This window comes from Berghia stephanieae, chromosome 1, assembly GCF_034508935.2.
Source record: "Berghia stephanieae isolate SIO BIC M18660-M18661 chromosome 1, UCSD_Bste_1.3, whole genome shotgun sequence".
Classification (NCBI taxonomy): domain Eukaryota; kingdom Metazoa; phylum Mollusca; class Gastropoda; order Nudibranchia; family Aeolidiidae; genus Berghia; species Berghia stephanieae.
The window spans coordinates 17,064,159-17,077,466 of NC_088360.1; the positions used below are offsets into that span (position 1 = coordinate 17,064,159).

A 13,308-nucleotide genomic window follows, 5' to 3' on the forward strand; every position below is an offset into this window, starting at 1 on the left:
TAACGACCAACAAGGGAAATTACTTCTTGCCTTCTACTCTACGTGTAAACAAAACGGAGAGCTGCTCTCCTTTTCTTACTCTTAGAATTTCAACTTGGATTTCATTTCAAAATGACGGTGGATGCAGCTGGCAAAGGATTTATCCTGCCTTCAGGACCATCCTCTATTTGTTTTGACAAAGAAGACTTCATGAAGGTAACTTTTCTTTGGAACTAGGATTCTGGTCTGAGTCTGAGTCCGTCTGACTCACCTCACACTGCTGACTGACACAGCCACAGCCACACTCTCACTCACGACTCACTACAGTCTCACACCGTAGCCATCGTTATGTTATAGCCTGACACTGAAACCCTAAAAGACTGGCAGTTTGACGTCATTATTTGGTTTTTGCACAGCCTAGTGAGTTGTTGTTAGTAGTGTTCAAGGAAACAAGCTATTTCATTGGTTGAACTGTTGAATACAACTCACGATTTGTTTTCTTTTGTGGCAAAAGACTGGCATTTTGACGTCATTTTTTGGTCAGTATCAGGCCATAACTTTACGAAGGCCACGCTCACACACTGTCTGCTGCACTGAAACTGAAACCACAAGCTAACTCAACTTAAACTAATATCAAACTGAATCAGAATTAAAGGGGCCCAGTCATTCAGTTCAGTTGCCAAAAAAACAAAAACAAAAAAAAGCAGGAGAAATTCGGGAGATGTTCCTTGAGGTAGCTTCACATTAGTAGACAGACTATTTTACTGTCCCAGTTTTGAATATTTAAATTTAAAAAAATAATTACTGCAGTACAGTGACTAAATTATAAATAATTAATGAAGATAAATTTCTAAATAAATCACAAATAATACCATCTTGATAATTCCTAACTGCCATCTTTATTTAGTATCTATGTTTGTGGATATTCTAGAGCAAAAGAAATTAAATTACACCTACACAACTGTCTACATTGCGGGACAAATGTAAGTGATGCTTCATCGGTCATACCACTCTTGTTGTTAGTACTATTTCATATGTGCGTGTAAGCATGTATGTATGTATGCTGTCACTACAGATTAAAAAATGTAAAGGTTTATATATATTTATTTCTCTCTGCAGAAGGATTTTGAAATTGACCGATTTATTATTGAATGTCGAAAGCGAGTGCCATTGGAAGTGTTACGTGAGGATCTGGACTTGTATTTGAAGGTTCTGAGAAGTGCAATGATTGAATTGATCAACAAAGATTATGCAGATTTTGTCAACCTTTCAACAAACTTGGTGGGTGGCTTGTATTTATTTATTTTTTTATTTTTTTTTCGCTAGTATCAAACCGTACAAATTGACGCTTGATTATGATGAAAAACTTACATATTTTATATTCTCCATTTATATATAAATATTATTTTATTGTGTTTGCATTTGCTAAAATTTAATACTTCGATTATATGATGTTTAATGTGCCTCACATTTTATTTTTCAGTGTTCAGATCCGTTGGCGTGACTGGTGGCAAATCAAATTAAAATTAAATAAAAATTTTCATGGCTAAAATTAGGAATTTATTTGCTATGCTGACATGCTAGCAGGTCGTGGGCATTTAAAGTGAGTCGTTGCACATCCCTTTTTAAAAAAAAAAGCTATTGATAGGATTATTTCATATCATCTAAAGCCCATATACACTTTTGGTCTCAGTAAAACTGGCTCACTACCTCAAACTACATAAAAAGCAAATCAGATAGATACACTACACGTAGATACAATACATCACAATACATACAGCCATTTAAAAGAACAGGCACATACAAACACAACCTTTTCCCATTCAGAAAAGTGAGTGGAGCAGGCACTTATGTTGGTAACAACAAGATATGAAGTGAGTAGAAAAGTGCCAGAAGACAATAGAGAATAAAAAATTTTTTCGCGGCGGTGGTGGGGTTTGAACCTGCGACCTTATTGGTACGACAACTCCGCCTGGCAGGTGAGAGCGTGGCTCTACCGTGTGAGCTATCCACGAACACAAAAATATTCGTTTCAAACCCAAAGTCATTTCTAGATCCCTCTCTCACCCACTTCTTGAGATCGCCGATTCGTTCGCCACCATCGCGAAGTAATTTTGACCAGCAGTTAAGCTTAATAGCCAATATTCTCATCACAAACATATAACATAGAAACGATTGAGACATTGAGTATGCTCCGGTGTATGGGGTGAATTTTTAATTCAGAAAAGTGAGTGGAGCAGGCACTTATGTTGGTAACAACAAGATATGAAGTGAGTAGAAAAGTGCCAGAAGACAATAGAGAATATACACCGGAGCATACTCAATGTCTCAATCGTTTCTATGTTATATGTTTGTGATGAGAATATTGGCTATTAAGCTTAACTGCTGGTCAAAATTACTTCGCGATGGTGGCGAACGAATCGGCGATCTCAAGAAGTGGGTGAGAGAGGGATCTAGAAATGACTTTGGGTTTGAAACGAATATTTTTGTGTTCGTGGATAGCTCACACGGTAGAGCCACGCTCTCACCTGCCAGGCGGAGTTGTCGTACCAATAAGGTCGCAGGTTCAAACCCCACCACCGCCGCGAAAAATTTTTTTATTCTCTATTGTCTTCTGGCACTTTTCTACTCACTTCATATCTTGTTGTAACCTTTTCCCATGAACAGTTAATGACTGGAATGTCCTGCCACTGGACATAATGGACATTGAATGCTTGGAAATTTTCAAAACAGTTTTGAATGCATTAGCTCGTCAAAGTAATCTGTGATTGTTCCCCGTTTTGATTGGACTGTAACTGAACATTTGCAATGATGGGCCTGTGGGGCCTTTTGCAAATACAAGCCATTGAAGATTGAACCAATTACTTATCGTTGTATAGGATGATTATTATTTTTATCCTCACCTTTCACAATTGTTTATCATTTTTCCTTTACATCACAGGTTGGTATGGACAAGGCGATCAATAACCTTACAACGCCATTGGGTCAGCTTAAAGAGGAAGTTTTGGTACTTTTGTCGTTGTCGTTGTTGTTGTTGTTGTTATTATTATTATTATTATTATTATTATTATTATTATTATTATTGTTCTTCTTCTTCTTCTTTTTCTTCTTCGTCTTGTTTGTATTGCAGTCCACTCCAGATAATCGCAACTCGGTTAATCACAACTTTCGGTTAATTGCAATATTTCTCAATAAACGGAATTAATTCTTTATAAAAGTGACTGGTTAATTGCAACAAACTTTGGTTAATCGCAAAAAAATTTCGACTTCGAAATATGGTAAATTAAAGAAATCAATCAAACAAAATTTCATCAGGTTTGAAATCATGACATGTTGAAGAATCGAGAGTGGGCAAGGTTTAATGCTACAGTAGTGTGTCACCACTCTATTAGAGACAAAATAATGCAGGCATTGCAGTATGGGTTTCTGCGGTCATATGTGACCTCGTTCAAGAAGATTCTTTAACTGATTTGCTTCAATTTTTGGAAACAAACATCAGCAGGCCTCAGCAAGAAAACAGACTACCTTTGAAGCCTTCTTAGGTAAATGAGTGATGTCAAATACAAGGGAAAACGATGTAATTTACAACCATAAAAAGAAAAAAAAAAAGAAAACTCACACAAACAAAAAAAAAAAAAAGATTAAAAAAACAAACAAATGACAAAAAGACAAAACAAACAAACAAACAAAACAACACATTGTCAATTAGTCTGTGTTGGGCAGACTTTTGTCATTGCAGTGTGCAGGCAACCAATGTCAATGAGGACGATGCTGGATAGTAAGTAAGTAATGTCGGTCTCAAGCCTGTGTAAACTCAAAGGGAAAATGTTGCAATTGTGGCCAGGAAACTCGACTTCAGTTAATCGTAACTTCGGTTAATCGCAACATTTTCGCTGATCCCAAGGTGTTGCGGTTATCCGGAGTGGACTGTATCATTACTTTTATTTTAGTGGTCAGTGGTGATATTTCAAATCTCTGACACAAAAACTAAAAAAGGAAAGAAATGGAAAACATTCAAGACAATGTTTCATTGTTAGAACCATCAACGGATTAAATTTTGTTTTTATCTATGAGAGTTTTTGTATAGTGCAATATCCACTCGAAGTCTCAATGCGGTTTACAACAGGTCCCAGGCCAACAGCAACACTTAATGTGTAGGATGAGACATGTTGCCTGTTAGGCGATATTACATTTCTCCGGACAGAGCAACGCTGTTAACAGCCTGGTACTCATTTTAACCTGAATCTGGTGAGAGAACTTGAGTGAAGAGCCTTTTCCAAGGACTCAACTATGCGTTCAGCATGTGTGAGAGAGAGAGAGAGAGACCTCTTACAAGAAATGTATCTCACTTTTTCTTTCTTTTTAAAATTCTTTTGCTATATTAGATTTAATGACAACAAGCATATGCTGAGCATTCTTCCTCCTCATGGATGTGTTGCAACGTCCAATGTTTATCTCAGTCTCCTTTAATCTAAATATATATAAATTTGAATGATGGCCTCATGGAATTTTTCAATATACTGAATGATGTCAAGCTAGGATGGATATAATCTAAATCATTATCTCATTAATGACTTTCAGCATAAGATCAGGTTATTCTTTTGCTTGTAGTGTTTTGAACATTAATGATCTTTACAATAGTCTCTTATAAGGTTTGCATGTTTTGGCTATTCAGCATTCCGACAAGAAGAGCAGAGCAACTTTAAGTGGCCACAACGTACTGAACAATTGCAGTGCAAAAATTGCCTTCAATTGCTCTTTCAACGGTGGACTCAGTAGCCTTCGCCTTGATATAAATTTTATTGTTGAAATATATGAATGAAACTTAATTATTTATATTTGAATGAAATCTTGATTAATTTAAACAACCTGGCAAATAGTGCATTCATAATTGATTTTTATCGACCAATTTAGAGTGTACAAGTGGCTATGGATCAAGCTATCCAAGCAGTGCAAGAAAAGGTTCAGCAACAATTGGAAATTCAACGAAAAAAGGTAAATAATATAAAAAGATATTAGCTTTTCCTAGTTATGAGTTTTGTGTTATGTAAAAAAACAAAACACCCACTTTCTTTTATTATAATTATTTTTTTCATTGCATTTGTTTAAAAAAAATTGTAATTGATTAATACTAGAGTAACCTGGTTCATTTTAATAGTCTATCAACATTGTCACTTAAAATTGCTGTCCTCTCTATATTTGCCTGTAATAGCTATTCTTTCACATTATCACAAAATTTATTATAGCAATATTTAAAAGAAACAACTTTGATTTTTAAAAAAGCAAAACGAAATGTTTCAACGTTCAGGTTTACCAACGATAACAAAAATGATAGTGATGATGATAATGATAATAATGATAAAGTGATGATGATAATAATAATACATTCGACATCCGAAACTTGAGTGTATCTTGTCACCAGATTATTCGACATCTGATTTACGCCATGCGCATGTTGAGTATTAGCTACCCTCAACAACTTCCCGTCTTGTAAATTTATCAGCATGGTGGTAGGGCTAAATGGTTGTCTGAAGGCAGGGACTAATCAAAATGCTTAGGGATGAAACGATGCAAACTATGATCAATTCAAATATAAAACCTTTGTCCGCATAACAAAACGAAGAAACTGTCTAAACAAAGAAGCAGAATAAACATAATAATATTATTAATAATGGTGATAATGACGATGATGATGAAGATGAAAAGATTAACATCAACAACAAAAATGATAATGTTAGTAATAATATTTATTGTTATACTAATGACCATAATGAACTCATAAAAAAAATTTATTAGCTCTTTTAGCATCTTGAACCACTGCTTATGTCTTGTGATTCCCATGGTCTTACATATTTTTTATTGTTAATCAAAATGAATAGGCATTTTCCCATATTTTTAAAAGAATGTTTACATCATACATTTTATATGAGTATTTGTGATTTATCGCGATCAAATTAAAAGCTTTATGCCATTCGGTTTCCAGGCTGTTCTTCAAAGGTTGATCAACATTTCCCACTCAGTGGAGAAGATTGAGAAGCTTCTTGGTATCAAGGAAGGCAGTCGTCTTTCAAGGTCAATTTTGCAGCAATTTTTTTTTATTGATTGTGATTAGTTTAAACTCGTTCAACCCTAACATCGACTATCACAGTATTTGACTTTTTTAACTATTACCCCATCATTATGTACATTTTTCTGAGACCATTTATAGCGTATTATTAAAGATACTATTTTAATCTTTACATGTTAATGGTAGTTAATACTGTTTATGCCAATTTATATTGAGTAAATCAGTATATATATATATTTTTTTCAATTAATAAAAAGTACCAAAAATCACAAGGGAGTGCAGACATATGTTGTCTTGTGGAATGACACTCACTTTGGGATCAGAAGGCTCTTTACTCACATTCTCTCACCGTACTCAGGTGTAAAATGAGTACATGGCCGTCAACAGCATTGTCTCTGTCTGAAAAGAAAAATCATATTATTGCCTAACAGGCATCATGTATCGTTCTACATGTTACATGTTGCTGTTGGTCAGGGACCTTTTGTAAACCGTTAGAGCATGTTTAGTGGATATTGTTCTATATAAAAGCTCAAGTTTTTTTTAAGGTTGTGTGAGTTAACAAAATAATGCAGTTCGTATTGTTTCCTTAAAACGATATTTTAAAAATTATATTTAAGAGGTGCTAGAAATAAGAATAATATTATTAGTGCTCATAATGTAATTTCAGATTTGACAACTCTGTCAAATTTGACTTTCAATTTTCAAAAGTTTTGGATGCAAATGCCCTTTTGAACTGATCTGGAACTTTAATGCTCTGACTTCATACTGAACTTTAAGAGAGCCAGATTCACTCTTCATCAAATAACCAACATCTCATTTTTCTCCTTTTCATAATGATTATTTTTACAGCGATTTAACCGGTCCATTGATAGAACGTGTGGCCACAGAATTCAATAAGCTCCAGTTTTACGTGACTCGTAGCAAAGGTCATCCCATGGTTGAGCAAGTCAAACCTGTAAGCAAGCATTTCTTGAGCAGTTAGTTTTTTAAAAAATGGACAGCTTTGGTTGAGTTTAAGAGTTGATGACCCTTTATTTCATCAAATTTACTCTAACTACTATTGAATGAAAAAAATAAAAGGAAGAAACATATCTTATCTCAGTTTTAATGTTGTGTCATGATAATAATTACAAATTTGACTTTTCAATTTAGATTATAATTTGGCAAATATATTGTTATAGTTTTCATGTTAATTTTTTCTGGGAGAAGGTTCATGAAGATGAAATTCTTGCAACATTCCTTTTTTTGTGATAATATTTATTTAGAATTTGTTTTCGGTCTCTCAAATATTTGAATTCAATTTATGTGGGTTTTTTTGTTGTTGTTTTTCTTACAGCGTATAGCTGCCATCACCACTACCTTGCAATACAGCCTTGAGGGGTCTTTCTTATCTGGCTTAGACACTGGTAACTCTGCAATGCTAAGGCAATGTCTTCGAACTTATGCTCTCATCGATAAAACCAAGGATGCTGAGGATTTATTCAGAGAGCATGTAGTCCGGCCATATATGGAAGAGGTGATTTTTAACATTAAGTGAAACTGAAGGATGTAAACTTTAATAATTGAATTAAAGAAAGTAAAGAATGACTCTTGTCTTTCATTTTTCAAGAAATAAAAATGCTCATTTGAATGTATAGAAGACTTAATTTGGCCACATTCATATTTTATACCAATTTGTAAAAAGTATATTAAAAAAAAGAATTTTGAAAATGGATGTGGCAATTTTTAACTTCAACATTACTTTTTAAAGGCTGCTTGCAAGTTTTGAATATTGAAATTTTAGTTTCTTCAGAAGATGAAATTTGTACACGTTGCATGCTCAAGTCTATAAAAGTAGTCATGTGCTAATTTTTCTTTTTTTTTTTTTTTTACTTTTAGGTAATCTGTGATGATTTTCTGCGTAGTAATTGCAACGATGTCTCACATATGTTTGACGAAGTATTAGCTTTTATTCCTGAGAAGTGCACACTTCTTAATGACATCACAAGAGGCACAAGGTAAACTTCGATTATATACACAGATTGCTGTCTTTTCCTTAAACGTTTGATTATTGATATCAAGTTTATTATTGTTTTGTTTGTTTAAAAAAAAATTATGATTGTCAGCTAATATTATCAAGCAAAATGCTATACGTCACCAGCATATCTCTCAAACCTCGTTGAACGGTATAACCCACAGCGATCGCTTCGATCAACGAACGACCTCAAATTGAAAACACCCCGCTGTCGAGTGAAGGCTGGTGAACGCGCCTTTCAGCATTCTGGTCCAAGGTTGTGGAATTTACTACCACTAGAGATACGTTCTTCGTCTTCACTAGAGGAATTCAAGCGTCGATTGAAGACATTCTTATTCCGACAGGCTTTCTTTTGATTATGTGTATAATTAGCGTTGTTCGTGTACTGTGTTAGGGCTTCATGATTAAGTTAATCTATGTTATGCGCCCAGAGCCCTCCTGATGAAGGGATGTTTGGCGCACTATAAATCTATACCATCATTTTTATTATTTACTATGTGCTTCTTCTTCTTTTTCTTCTTCTTCTTCTTCTTCTTCTTCTTTTTCTTTTTCTTTTTCTTTTTCTTCTTCTTCTGTCTCATATGCAAAAGAAACATTACAGGCCTCGAAGTGGGCCGGGAAAACCCGGGAACTTTATTTTGAAATTTCCCGACCGGGAAAATCGGTGAAAATTGTCTGGGGCCGGGAAAAAGCCGTGAGAAAAATTTAGGTGAACAACAACCCAACATGTATTCTTCCGCGTAATCATTACCCAACCTGCGAACGATCGGCTTAGAGCATGGCAGCAGCCTCTTATGGTTTCCTCACACTACTAGGCCCTATGTTATGACGATCGACCCAATCAGCAAAGTCCGGTCCGCATTCGTAGAGTACACAGACTATTACCATGTTTCCTGTGCATGACGTATTATAGTGGTTTAGAGTCATCGCTGAAACACTGGAAGACGGCCATGGGATAGTTGCGTCAGTTGTTGAATAAATTATCTAGGCACGGTTGATAAGTAAAAAAAACAAATTATGTTGTAGTTACATTTGAAACAAACAAAGTATATCACTGATCTCGTCTCATTGAGATATAAAGAATGATATAAAAATCAAGAAAATCGGCCGATAAATAAAAAAGTTGCTAAAAAAATCGAAAATAAACAAAAGCAATTTTTAAAATCGAATTTATTCGTAAAACAGTTGGTTTTCAACCGATTTTTCTGAAACAAGGACCAATGTTCTTCTTTTTTCAAGCCGATTTCAACAATGTGACTTTCAAATTCCTCAGAATTATATTTTTTACTTTTAGATTTTAGCTTTTAGGCCTACTCAAAAAGGTGTTATATTCCTTGCCACTAGCACAACAATAGCGTAATACATCGACGGCGAGAAGCGTCTTTGTTTCGACCAGCCGGTTCGGTTAGATAGCCTGTGATTGGTCGAAGACTTAAAGACGCTTGATTCACTCAGTCGACTCATCATTGTCGACAAGACAAGAGTGCTAGAAACACACATCCCTCCCCTCATCTTAGTAGTGTGTGTGTGAGTGTGTGTTTTTTTTTTTTTTTGTGTTTTTGACTTGGTCATGAATGCGATTGTTAGCTAAGCTAAGAAAGACGGTCGCCGTCCTTGGGCTATTTTAATTAATTTTCGTGACTTCTTATTCAATTATTTGGAGATGGCAGATTAAGGTCGTTTACTCATTGTAATTTGTACTAAGTTTGTTTTGTCTGTCTCTAGATTAACTAGCTTTATTTCATTCATGTGCAATTCAATAAGTAGGCCACAAGTCTTTGGACGCTACTTTCTCTCTCATAGTAATATTCAAATGTCTTTTTCTCTCTATTGATTTCTCTTCTCTTTGTCTCTTTTCTCCCCATTTTCTCTCTCTCTCTCTCTCTCTCTCTCTCTCTCTCTCTCTCTCTCTCTCTCTCTCTCTCTCTCTCTCTCTTTTTTAAATATTTTTTTTGCATGTTGTAGGAGGCCTAGACTTTACAGGAATACGTCCAAGTATTAATAGCCAGAGTCAATATATTTCTTTCTCTCAGTCTCAGCCACTCTCTTTTTCACTCACATCTCTCTCTCTCTCTTCTCTCTCTCTCTTCTCCTCTCTCCTCTCTCTTCTCCCTCTCTCTCTCTCTCTCTCTTTTTTTTTTTTTTTTCCTTTTTTTTCCCCACGGATGGTGTAGGCTTAGATACTGGATGGCTTGTTATAGTAATATGTCTACGAGTCAATAATTTCCCCCTCTTTTCTGATTCTCTCTCTCTCTCTCTCTCTCTCTCTCTCTTCTCTCTCTCTCTCTCTCTCTCTCTCTCTCTCTCTTCCTACTCATCTTTATATATTATATATATATATATATATATATATATATATATATATATATATATATATATATAGGTAGTGGTAACTGGTCTAGAATTGATGAATATGCTTGAAAATTACTACCTTAAAATTTTCCCTAGAGCCTGGAAAAAACCAGGAAAAAACCGGGAAAAAGCAGGGAAAAATATTTTCCTGAATCACTTCTAGGCCTGCATACAGTCATTTACAAATAATATCCTTTATTTTCATTTTTCCTTCTTTATTGTAATTCAAAGAATATGATATATAAATCCATGACTTTTAATAACTTCCCTGAATCAGTTACATTTATTAGTCGTTTAATGATACTCATCAGTAAAGTTGATGAAAGCTACAGGACCTTCCACTATTTTTGCCATAGCATCAGCGCAAAAAGCAAATGTTTACTTATGTTTTCCTTCCATGATGTTTCACACAAAAACATTTTCCTCAACAGTGGAGGTGAAGTCGTCCGCGGCTATGACTTTGTGGTCAATGCTGTTTTTCCAGAGGTTGTGACCAGTTTAGAGACCAGATTAAATCAAATGTTTGCTCCAGGAAATCCGGACGTTTTTCATACGGTAAGCTTTTCAGATGTCTTTGATGAAGACAAGATACGTACAAAAAAGTTTTCCTTTTTTGGATGCAGTAAAAAAATTATTTTATTTATTATTATTATTATTATTATTATTATATATTATTATTATTATTATTATTATATTATTATTATTATTATTATTATTATATTATTATTATTATTATTATTATTATATATTATTATTATTATTATTATTATATTATATTATTATTATTAATTTATTACTATTATTAAATTATTATTATTATTATTATTATTATTATTATTATTATTATTATATTACTATTACTATTATATTATTATTATTATTATATTATATAATAATTATTATTATTATTATTATTATTATTATTATTATTATTATTATTATTATTATTATTATTACTATTATTATTATTATTATTATTGTTATTATTATTATTATTATTATTGATTATATTATTATGATTATTATTATTATTATTATTATTATTATTATTATTATTATTATTATTATTATTATTATTATTATTATTATTATTATTATTATTATTATTTTTCTTTGATTGCCACTTGATAGACTGGGTTTGAATCACAGTTCAATTTAGAAAATGCTTAGAGCTCTAAATGCAATAAGTAGCCAATTAATTTATGTCTAAATTTGAACTGGAGAAAGATAGGAATATTATGGCATTCGGATTAGTTACAGCTCATTGAAATGGAAATTTTGATGTTATTGTCACTCTCTAATGTTGTTTTCATCTACAGAAATATACAGCTTGTATGGCATTCTTAGAGAAATTAGAATTTCTTTGTGGATCTCTATTAAGTGTTAAGCGTCTGAGACAACACACCAGCTACAATGCACTCATGAATAGATGGAGTCTTCCTGTCTACTTTCAAATCAGGTGAGTAGGTAGGCTATGAAGTCATGAAACCCAGGTAATCAGATTTTTGGCTGTAGTATGATGTTGTCTATAATTTTTATTTGATAATTAAATATTCTTCATCAGCTCAAGCTTGGACTCGACTACGCAGTAAATGTAAATGGGGGTGGGGAGTTGGGGGGAGGGGGGGAGATAATGGCAACGGGGATTGTGGAGTCTAAATTAAAATGTTTAAGATAAATTAGTTTATTCTCACCGTAAGATGTTCATTTATCCTATAAAATATATTAGATAATTGTTAGGGATGTAACAAAAAGAGCACAGATCGCAACAGAAAAAAAATGAGAATAACAGTGCCAATTTTATTTCAAAATTGGTTGCTACTTTTCAAGATTTTGTTTTTGATTTGTAGGTGTATCAGAATTCTGATAAAAATTGATATACTTTTGAAATGTTATGATGAAACCATTGCCATGGAGACAGTTTGCACTTGCATGGTCTGTTGTGATGAAAAATTAGGTCTGTAATTTTTGAATTTTGTTGTTTTAGTTTTAATACTAGTAGTAGTCCTTCAGAACCATTAGGCCCATGGAGCCACAGTTTATCCTGGTTTCTATGGCATGAAACGGACAATAAAAATTGCTTGCTACCCTTTAGATAGTGCACTGTCTATCGTAAAGTGCTATCCACCGGACCTATCAGACCCAGCTATCGAATCATTGCTGGGTGGACAGGGGGTCAGAAAAATTCTCAACTGCACCCGGGATCGATCTTGGTCTCTTTGATAGTGAAGTGAGTGTTCTACCAACTAAGCTATTAGATAATAATAATAATAATAATAATAATAATAATAATAATAATAATAATGATAAAAATAATTATAATTGTGAGGCTGGCTGAGAAAACCCAGGAAGATGTGGCAAGCTTTGATTCAAGACATGAGCCAAAATCGAAGATAAAGTGTTTCCCATAGCAACAAATTTTATTCAGGAAGAAATTCATAACTTGGGTTCTAATAGACTTAGAAAGAAAATTTAAAGTGGTAAATGATCAGAAAGATGTGGTCAACACCACTGCATCCATAACTCAATTTATAAAATTTTCTCTTCTTTCCGGGTTTTCTCAGCCAGCCACACAATTATAATAATAATAATAATAATGATAATAATAATTAATAATAATAATGATAATAATATAATTGGTAATACAATTCAACATTTTCTAAAAAAAAAGTTTAGCTCAATATGTTTAGGTTTGTAACTTAGGTTTCAGCTTGTACAATATCCATTTAATTCAATGATCAAAAAAAAAAAAAAAGATTTGATGCAAATGCATGAGTTTGATCAATTAAAGAGAACTTGCAACTTGTTCTTCAATTTCTTGATGTTGAACATTTGTTTGCTTTCCCCATTCCCCCCCCCCCCTCCCCCAGATTTCAAGAGATCGCTGGATCATTTG

The 13,308-nt window shown here is 33.5% G+C and overlaps 1 protein-coding gene across 1 annotated transcript in view; it reads left to right on the forward strand.

The window, feature by feature from the left end:
* Window positions 1-20: 20 nt before the first annotated feature.
* LOC144969240 (conserved oligomeric Golgi complex subunit 2-like) overlaps window positions 21-13,308 on the forward strand; it is a 22,638-nt gene continuing 9,350 nt past the window's right edge. Inside the window, exons 1-11 of the mRNA XM_078908354.1 lie at window positions 21-195; window positions 1,099-1,260; window positions 2,921-2,986; window positions 4,894-4,974; window positions 5,963-6,051; window positions 6,896-7,001; window positions 7,383-7,562; window positions 7,925-8,043; window positions 10,844-10,967; window positions 11,732-11,871; window positions 13,283-13,308. The exon at window positions 13,283-13,308 is cut by the window's right edge and continues 36 nt beyond it. Coding sequence (XP_078764480.1) covers window positions 112-195; window positions 1,099-1,260; window positions 2,921-2,986; window positions 4,894-4,974; window positions 5,963-6,051; window positions 6,896-7,001; window positions 7,383-7,562; window positions 7,925-8,043; window positions 10,844-10,967; window positions 11,732-11,871; window positions 13,283-13,308 — 1,177 coding nt within the window. The 5' untranslated portion in view covers window positions 21-111. The remainder of the gene's footprint in view (window positions 196-1,098; window positions 1,261-2,920; window positions 2,987-4,893; window positions 4,975-5,962; window positions 6,052-6,895; window positions 7,002-7,382; window positions 7,563-7,924; window positions 8,044-10,843; window positions 10,968-11,731; window positions 11,872-13,282) is intronic.